The sequence below is a fragment of the Hordeum vulgare genome, chromosome 7H (assembly GCF_904849725.1).
Source record: "Hordeum vulgare subsp. vulgare chromosome 7H, MorexV3_pseudomolecules_assembly, whole genome shotgun sequence".
NCBI classification, from domain to species: Eukaryota; Viridiplantae; Streptophyta; class Magnoliopsida; order Poales; family Poaceae; genus Hordeum; species Hordeum vulgare.
Genome location: NC_058524.1, coordinates 90,498,264 through 90,507,903, shown reverse-complemented (window position 1 = coordinate 90,507,903; position 9,640 = coordinate 90,498,264). Strand labels below are relative to the sequence as shown.

The 9,640-nt window shown below is 46.6% G+C and overlaps 1 protein-coding gene across 1 annotated transcript; it reads right to left on the bottom strand.

Annotated features, from left to right (window-relative positions):
• Positions 1-5,471: 5,471 nt before the first annotated feature.
• Positions 5,472-6,984, bottom strand: LOC123407437 (aspartyl protease family protein At5g10770-like). The gene is made up of 2 exons (XM_045100572.1): positions 6,909-6,984; positions 5,472-6,733 (listed from the first exon to the last, which is right to left on the bottom strand). Exons 1-2 carry the CDS (start codon positions 6,982-6,984, stop codon positions 5,472-5,474), a joined length of 1,338 nt encoding a protein of 445 aa, XP_044956507.1.
• Between the last annotated feature and the right edge of the window lie 2,656 nt (positions 6,985-9,640).

The window sequence follows — 9,640 nt, the reverse complement described above, 5'->3', positions numbered from 1 at the left end:
GGATTCGCCGCACAAAACGTGTGCTGGTATTATCAAAGGAGTCGTGGAGATCAATGGTAGCGCTCTCACTCTTCCCATTGAACAACTTGTCAAAGTACTCCCGCCATCTATGATTAATCTCGTCATTCTTCACCAAGAGTTGATGTGCTTCGTCCTTGATGCACTTGATTTGGTCAACATCCCTTGTCTTCCTCTCTCGGATCTTGGCCATCTTATAGATGTCCATTTCGCCTTCCTTCGTGTCTAACCGTTGGTAGAGGTCCTCATATGCCTCACCCCTTGCTTCACTCACAGGTCACTTTGTGGCCTTCTTTGCCATCTTGTACTTCTCTATGTTGTATACACTCCTATCTAGAAGGCGTCTGAAACAATCTTTATTCTTCTTAATTGCCTTCTGGAAATCATCGTTCTACCACCAGGTATCTTTAGATTCTCTTCTACTTCCCTTGGACACCCCAAACTCCTCTGAGGCCACCTTACGAATGCAAGTCGCCATCTTCATCCACATGTTGTCTGCATCACCTTCTTCCTCCCAAGGGACCTCCTTAATGAACCTCTCCTTAAACGCCATAGCTACCTCCCCATTGAGCTTCCACCACTTCGTTCTAGCAACTTTGGCACGCTTGTCCCACTGGACAGGAATCCAAAAGCGGAACTCAGCAACAACAAGCTTATGCTGAGGGACAACACTCTCTCCAGATATCACCTTACACTCTAGGCATGCACGCTTGTCTTCTCTTCTTGAGAGGATGAAATCAATCTGGCTAGAGTGTTGCCCACTACTGTAAGTCACTAGATGTGATTCTCTCTTCTTAAAGAGGGTGTTAGCTATGATCATGTTGTAGGCTAGCACAAAGCTTAAGAAGTCTTTCTCCTTCTTGATTCTTGATACCATAGCCAAATCCCCAATACACCCCTTCAAAACTTGTGTTAGTTGCGCCCACATGGCCACTGAGGTCTCCTCCTATGAAGGGCCTCTCGCCAATTGGTACACTCCTAACCATGTCCTCCAAGCCCTCCCAGAACTCCCTCTTGGTGTTCTCATTGTGGCCTACTTGTGGGGCATACACACTGACAACATCGAGAACTAAGTACCCAACTACCAGCTTGACCAGGATAATCCAGTCCCTACGTCTCTTGACGTCTACCACTCCATACTTGAGGATCTTGTTGATCAAGATGCGTACTCCATTTTTGTTTGCAACCGTCCCCGTGTACTACACCTTGAATCCGGTACCCTCCACCTCCTTAGACTTATGTCCCCTCCATTTGGTCTCTTGGACGCAAAGGATATCAACGCCTCTCCTCAATGCTGTATCAACTACCTCCCGAAGCTTACCTATTAGAAACCCTACGTTCCAGCTACCTAAGCTAACCCTCCTAGGCTCGGCTAGTTTCCTTACCCTTTGCACTCTTTGAGTCAAATGCGAAGACCCTCGGTCATTTTCCACTACACCCGGGCGCCGATGTAGCGCGCCAATAAGGATGCAACAACCCGATCCTTGCTCACTTGCGACCGTATCCATATCACAGTACGACGCGCCACGTGGGGGGACGGCCCGAATCTTGCCCATTTTCCACCACACCCGGGTTCCGATGTGGCGCATCATTGAGAGGGTTACACCCCAACGAAAGTCTTTTGGGTTTCATCTCCATAAGAGTGGCTGAGTTTTGACGTTGGCTCGCCAAGCCTATCACAATCCTCCTTCTTTACCCGAGCTTGGGACCGGCTATGTTGAGACAACATAGGCGTAGTTAATCTCTAAAATTATGATACATTGAGAAAATTCTAAACGAGGGGTACAAACACCTACATCTAACCTACCCCAAATTACACACATCTACAACGAAAAATCAAGAGGGTACAAGGGATAATCCCCTGCGAGAGCAAAATCACCAACCCTAACCACACACACAAAAAACAATGAAATCCCTATATCTAGACACCTAGGAAACGAACACCCAGCAGCGCCTACACCTGAAGGGATTCAAACCAAAGTTTTGGATTACGTTTTACAAAATATACCACCGCATAGAAATTGGCAAAATTCGGATTTTTGGATTTTTCTTTGGAAAATTTCAGACGAAAAGCACCATTCAAGCATGAAAGAGCCAAAAACCTAAATAATGAAACCACATCGATTTCATAGATCTTACACAAACAGACCGGGAGCCATGGGGAAAATCTACAAGAGCAATGAAATCTACACCAAACATGGGCATCAACACACACAATCCATCAATCCAACACCAGAACATACATAGATCTCGAAGCGACACTAACATAAACCTAGGAGAGACCTAGATAATAAAGGGGCGAGGTGGCGGGGGCGGGGGGGGGGGGGGGTGAGGAGACGAGAACAATCAACCCAAGCAGCCAAGGAACAAAGAGAAAAGGGAAGAGAAATAAAGATCGAGCGGAAGGGGATCTCGGAATCGACACGAACCTGTTCGGGAACGTAGCATGGGAAACAAAAGTTTTCCTACGCGCGCGAAGACCTATCATGGTGATGTCCATCTACGAGAGGGGATTTCCGATCCACGTACCCTTGTAGATCGCACAGCAGAAGCGTTAAGAAACGCGGTTGATGTAGTGGAACGTCCTCACGTCCCTCGATCCGCCCCGCGAACCGTCCCGCAATCCGTCCCACGATCCGCTCCGATCTAGTGCCGAACGGACGACACGTCCGCGTTCAGCACACATACAGCTCGACGATGATCTCGGCCTTCTTGATCCAGCAAGAGAGACGGAGAGGTAGATGAGTTCTCCGGTAGCATGACGGCGCTCCGAAGGTTGGTGGTGATCTAATCTCAGCAGGGCTCCGCCCGAGCTCCGCTGAAACGCGATCTAGAGGAAAAACCGTGGAGGTATGTGGTCGGGCTGCCGTGGCAAAAGTTGTCTCAAATCAGCTCTAAAACCCCACTATATATAGGAGGGAGGGAGGGGAGGAGGCAGCCTCAAAACCTAAAGGTTTGGCCGAAATTGGAGGTGGAGGAGTCCTACTCCAATCCTACTTGGAGTAGGATTCCACCTTCCCACTTGGAAACTCTTTCCACCTTGTGTTTTTTCCTTCTCAAACCTTATGGGCCTTAGTGGGAACTTATTCCAGCCCACTAGGGGCTGGTTTATCTTTTCCCATAGCCCATGAGACCCCTTGGGGCGTGACACCCCTCCTGATGGTCCCCGGCACCCCTCCCGGCACTCCCAGTACACTACCGATGAGCCCGAAACTTTTCCGGTAATGCCCGAAAACTTTCCGGTAACCAAATGAGGTCATCCTATATATCAATCTTCGTCTCCGGACAATTCCGGAAACCCTCGTGACGTCCGTGATCCCATCCGGGACTCCGAACAACATTCGGTAACCAACCATATAACTCAAATACACATAAAACATCGTCGAACCTTAAGTGTGCACACCCTGCGGGCTCGAGAACTATGTAGACATGACCCGAGTGACTCCTCGGTCAATATCCAATAGCGGGACCTGGATGCCCATATTGGATCCTACATATTCTACGAAGATCTTATCGTTTGAACCTCAGTGCCAAGGATTCATATAATCCCGTATGTCATTCACTTTGTCCTTCGGTATGATACTTGCCCGAGATTCGATCGTCAGTATCCGCATACCTATTTCAATCTCGTTTACCGGCAAGTCTCTTTACTCGTTCCGTAATACAAGATCCCGCAACTTACACTAAGTCACATTGCTTGCAAGGCTTGTGTGTGATGTTGTATTACCGAGTGGGCCCCGAGATACCTCTCCGTCACACGGAGTGACAAATCCCAGTCTCAATCCATACTAACTCAGAGAACACCTTCGGAGATACCTGTAGAGCATCTTTATAGTCACCCAGTTACGTTGGATGTTTGATACACACAAAGCATTCCTCCGGTGTCTCTGAGTTATATGATCTCATGGTCATAGGAACAAATACTTGACACGCAGAAAACAGTAGCAACAAAATGACACGATCAACATGCTACGTCTATTAGTTTGGGTCTAGTCCATCACATGATTCTCCTAATGATGTGATCCCGTTATCAAGTGTTTTTTCTATGTATCCACACATGCACTGTGTTTCCAATCAATACAATTATAGCATGGATAATAAACGATTATCATGAACAAAGAACTATAATAATAACTAATTTATTATTGCCTCTAGGGCATATTTCCAACAGAACCACGTGAATATCCTCCGCTCGAGCACCTCTTCTTCTCTCTCTGCTTTATCGAAACAGTGCCGCCGAGATAAAAATGGAAAAAGACACTGAGAAAATTCAAAAAGGGGAAAAACCAGGAGGTGAAGGACGAGGGCGGTTGTAACGGTATGGGACAGAAATGACAAACACGCCCGACAAACAAAAAACCAGCCCGAAAACCACTCCTTCCAGCGCGAATCTCCGCACAAGAACGGACAGACGGATATTTGAATGGCGACGAATTGAAAAATCGTCGACTCTAAAATAACAAAGCCGTATATTTTAAAACGGAGGGAGTATTTCTTAGTTGGAGAGTTTAAAAATATAGACCAATTGTTACATTATATCCTCTTATACTAGGATAATGTAGGTAAATATTCTAATATGTGATTTTGAAAGTAAATATTTATTAAATTCTGTCCATGATTTACTATATAGTTTGATGAAAAGTTTGGTAAATAAATTAAAGTGAAATTGGTTCAGAAGATAAGCAAATTAGTGTAGTATCTAACGACACGATCTAATAAATCGTTGTATCCAGTAGTGTCTTGGGCCATAGGGCGAGTGTTTCAAAGCACAAGAGATTTCTCTGGAAGTGTTGTTTTCCTTAGGACAAGCTAGCAGACAGAAGTAATCTATCTTATTAAGGGATGATCTCAAAGAAAAATGAAAATTGTAACCTTACATTTTCTTAAAATAGTAGAGATAGATATTACAAATGACAACAAGATAGAATCAGACAAAAACAGAAAAATAATGGTCACAGGATGATCGGGTGGGCCACCTATCATGGAGCAGCGGAGTAGAGCCTGTTTGAGACTACTTTGCTTCTTAAAATTCAGTTCCGTTCTAGAAAACACAAGCCAAACGAGGAAGCGTCACACTAATGTCGTTTCGTAAAAAAAAAACTTGAATCTAGGAAACAACTTCGAAGTTTTTATGAAGTCTTTCAAAGGGTGTTTCATAAAACTGTAAAAGCTGAAGTTGAAAGGATATTACTCATCACTTCCACGAGTAAATACATACCCCTTCATTTTTTCTCCATCAATCAATCAAATAGAATTTTTCATCAATTTTTCTGTTTTTATTAAAGCTGAAGCTAAATGAAAGCCAAACATTCGTGTTATATAACTGCTCCAAAGTAAATTCGATGACGTGAAGTTGATTTTATAATAAAATAGAGCAGTCCCAAACAGAGCAAACCGATCTTATTTTTTTGTAAGCTAGCTCCCGATCGATTGAGGTAAGTATGGTTGAGGAGTCAGCAGCCAGCTGCCCGGAATCCGAGTCTAGCACCCTTAACGTCGTACAGCATCTCCAAGGTTCTCATCTGAACATTGCCGAGGAAGCCGACGTAATCATCTGGCCCGGACTCGGTGAATGCTAGACAGCCGTCCAAGAGAAGCCCGTTGGGGACATCGAGGTCGACCGTGACTCCGCCGGTGAAGGTGAGAGCGACCTTGGGCACGGTGACGTTGCTGAATCCGGTGAAGTTGTAGCATGTGTCGCCCTCGTCGCTCGGGATGAGCGGGTAAGCTGCCATGGCCGCCCGGAACGCCGACTGCAGTTTCTCGTAGGGCGTCGACGGCAGATGTGAGATGATATTGCCGCAGTCCACGATCAGGCCCCCCTCGAACACCTTCCGTGGGATGCGGAGCTGCTTCCCGCCGACGCTTATCCCGGTGAGCTTCACGAGATAGAAGGTGGCGTAATCCATGAAGGGGGTCATGGGCGTGAACGAGAAGCCCGAGTCGTTGCTGGGCGCGCCGAGGGCTAGGAACCCGGTGCCGCTGCTCACCGGCGGGAGGCAGTAGGAGAAGGAGCCGTCGTAGACCACGGAGGTCTGAACCGGGAGCGACTCAGGCGCGCCGCCGAGCCCGAGCAGACCGTCGGACTTGTCGTTGGGGCCGCTCTGCGTGTATGCGCAGCCGAAATGGAAGTCCTCGATGACGACGCCGGGCGCCAGCGTTAGCGCCTCGTTGCTGTACACGCCCCTGGTCTTTAATCCTCCTCCGTACTCGACTTGGTACCCGCACTGGGACTGGGTGCCGTTCATGGTGCAGCCATTGTCGAAGTGGTCAGACTGGAGGGTCTTGCACACGTCGGAGCCGCAGGGGATGGGAGCGTACGTGGAGGACTTGCGTGGGTCGAACAGGGGATCCTTCTGCCGGTAGCAGTCGCTGGAGTTGCATGGCGCGCACTGCACCCACGACAGGTCGCTGCCGGTGTCCAGGAGGAGGACTTGCTCCACGGCGGGCGTACCCAGGCCCAACGTGACCACGTACTCCTGCGAGTCCACGGAGGTGCCTAGGTACGCCGGGACGCTCACCTTGCCCTCCTCCAGCTCCTGCTCCTGCATGGTGGCTGCTCTGGCTCTGCTCATGATGTAGTCTGCGCGGACGCGGCTTCTGTGAAGCGCGTCGGCGAACGATGATGGCTTGTCCGTGGACTGCGACTTGGCGCAGGGTCCGTGCCTGTGCACCAGCGGCACAGCGGCGCCGGCGGGGTTTGGCCGTGGCGTCACTGAAACATACATACATCCAGCTAGTGTTACACTGTTCCTAACATGCAGATCGATTAACGTTGAAACTTGAAATTATGCCATGCTCTCAATTCACGTACGTACATGCAGTCGATCTGGAGCAGACATCTTGTGTCCGAAATGACCTGGTTGACACCACAACGAAGCCTTGATTACCGTCGTCTGCAGCAGAAATGGAAAGGTAGCTGCCAAATACGACCAGGAGGATGCACAAGAACAAGGGAGAAGACATTGGAAGTTACAGTAGTATACACCAGGGCAGGGCTTAAAATCAAGTGTAGGACGCCCAAATTTATACACCAACCACACAGACACAGGAATCTATGTGGGACTGAACAATCACGAAAAATGAAAATGGGCTCGAAGATTATACCAAGGATTGATGGGGTGGAGCCCTGGATGGGTTTACGCTTTTCATTACACTTGTCTTAGCAGTAATAATAAGTAGACAAACACAAGGATACTTTCTCTCCTCGAGTTAACCCGCACTTCTTTGTCTTGTACGTTCACTGCCCGCTTCCTACCTCGTAACTAGAGCGCAATTTAGTCCAACTCAAACATCCAACTTTTAACCACTTGGGTTAAATCTTCAACTTTTGTAATACCCCTTATTTTGGACCCTATGCTTGTTTGGTGTTTGCTATAACACGGGATAACGGGGAACCTAACACTAGTAGTAATGATAAAGCCGAAGCAAGCGTCGAGCCACATGGTACAAAATGTACGGTCTTCTATAGTTTTGACATGAATTTGATGTTTAAATTCTTCAAACAAATAAAGCATGCTTCGAAATTTGATGTTTATTCAGTGCTAGCACGTTTTCCTTGAAGGAAATAGTGTATCGATTGTTCTGTATAAATATGTTTGTGTGGTCATCTGTTTTTTCTAGAAATCAACCTATTAATTTCTACACGGGAGAACAAGCCCTTACTTGCATGATGTTCCTTTGGCTGGCTGTGATTTGATCTGATTCCATTTTTCACAATTCAATTTCCTTGAGTTTGTTCGCTTATATTTCTTTCCTATATCGAGGGACCATAATGTGAATTGTCAAAAAGAAAAACTAGAGATTTTTGGAGGCTAAATCTTTGTAATATTCCTATCATCTTTTTATCAAATAGACGGGCGCGGCAACATGTGCCATCATGATATAGTACATATCTTATGTTTACTAATTGGAGGCACCTTTCAAGCTGTTGAATTAACCCACATCATCAATATTATTTGTAGCGTTGGATGTAGAATTTACGGCTAGGATAGAAGGAAAAGTTACGTAAAAAAGATGGTGCACTAAAAAAGAATTTGCCACGTACACCCTTTGTGAAAATAATAGAAGCCTCCATGCATGAGAGTTTCGGTTTTTTGTCTAAAAAGACCACTAGACGAATGTTATTGTCAAAAAGACCACATGCGGTATGAGATGCGAGAAAAGACCCTCATTTTTCGTGACGGCAGGCGCGCCAGGTAACGCGCTGCACCTGCCGCCACTGACCGAGGCGGCTGGGCCCCGCCGCCACCCGGCGAGGCGGCCGGCCGGGCAGGTGGCACCTGCCGCCAGCACCCCAGGCGGCCGGCGGGATGCTGTGCATGGCCGTGGCATGGCCAGCAAGCTTTTGAGGCATGCATGTGCGAGCATGGGCAGCCTGCCGCCTGGGGTGCTGGCGGCAGGTGCCACCTGCCCGGCCGGCCGCCTTGCCGGGTGGCGGCGGGGCACAGCCACCTCGGTCCGTGGCGGCAGGTGCCACGTGTCACCTGGCGCGTCTGCCGCCACAAAAAATGGGGATCCGCATGTGATCTTTTTTGACAATAATATTCGGCTAGTGGTCTTTTTTGACAAAAATTCGAGAGTTTCATGATGTACACCCCATAGTGAAGAAAGACAATTACGTAACAAAGATGGTGCAGTAAAAAAGCATCTGCCACGTGCACGTTTTGTGAAAAAAATAGAAGCCTCCGTGCTTGAGAAATCAATGATGTCCGCCACCGCCGGTAGTGAGAAAAATAGATACATCCACTCATGAAAACTCGATGATAGATACTCCCTCGATAAACTAATATAAAAATGTTTAGATTACTAAGATAGCGTTTTAAATGCTTTTATATTAGTTTACGGAGGGAGTACAAAATAAATCACAAACAGTAACCTACACGATTGATACAACAGGAAAAAAGAATCCACAACCAGCAACCTCCACCGATGAAAACTCCACAACGGCCACCAGTATTAAAAAATATAAAAAGTTTTATACATTAAAAACTTCATGATAATTTTAAAAGTAAAAAAGATCACGGTGAATAAATATATTCCATGACCATCTAGGTGAGACGTACGTCCTCTCCAACCAGATTGAGGATAAATAAAACTTACAGATTCAAAAAACAAGAAACTCCACCCTGGACTCCTGTACATGTACGGTCGTTGCCTTCTCCTCCCCTTAAACCCTACTGTCTTATAAGAAAAAATGAAAATTTGTTCGTTACGGACATGGAGCTGATCGAGAGTAAAAACCACACAGTACGGACACCCCCACGCCTTCTCAGATCGCTCACTACCTTGTGAAAATTAATAACGAATCCTGCATATATTACTCCCTCTGCCAAATCATATAAGAGCCCTTATATCATTAAAAGTAGTGATCTAAACGTTCTTATATTAATTAAGATAAGGACTACTTGACTAAAACAGGCCCTCCGGTTTTGTCTCCTAAACTTAATCATCTGAGTTACAAGCACTAATGGAATTAATGGGTGCAAATTAGATGGTTGGATGCTTTTAAATTTGACTACATCACGTACGCATGAGCATATTAACCTATTTTTCTTCAGGTAGGTGGACTAATAACTGAAGCTCCATACCAAGCTGCGACGAATTGGATGAATCTGAGTTC

Excerpts from the sequence above, each read along its gene's own strand:
- LOC123407437 (XM_045100572.1), bottom strand. The coding sequence starts at position 6,984 with ATGTCTTCTCCCTTGTTCTTGTGCATCCTCCTGGTCGTATTTGGCAGC. Across the intron at positions 6,734-6,908 it reads CATTTCTGCTGCAGACGACG|TGACGCCACGGCCAAACCCC; the intron begins GTAATCAAGGCT and ends TGTATGTTTCAG.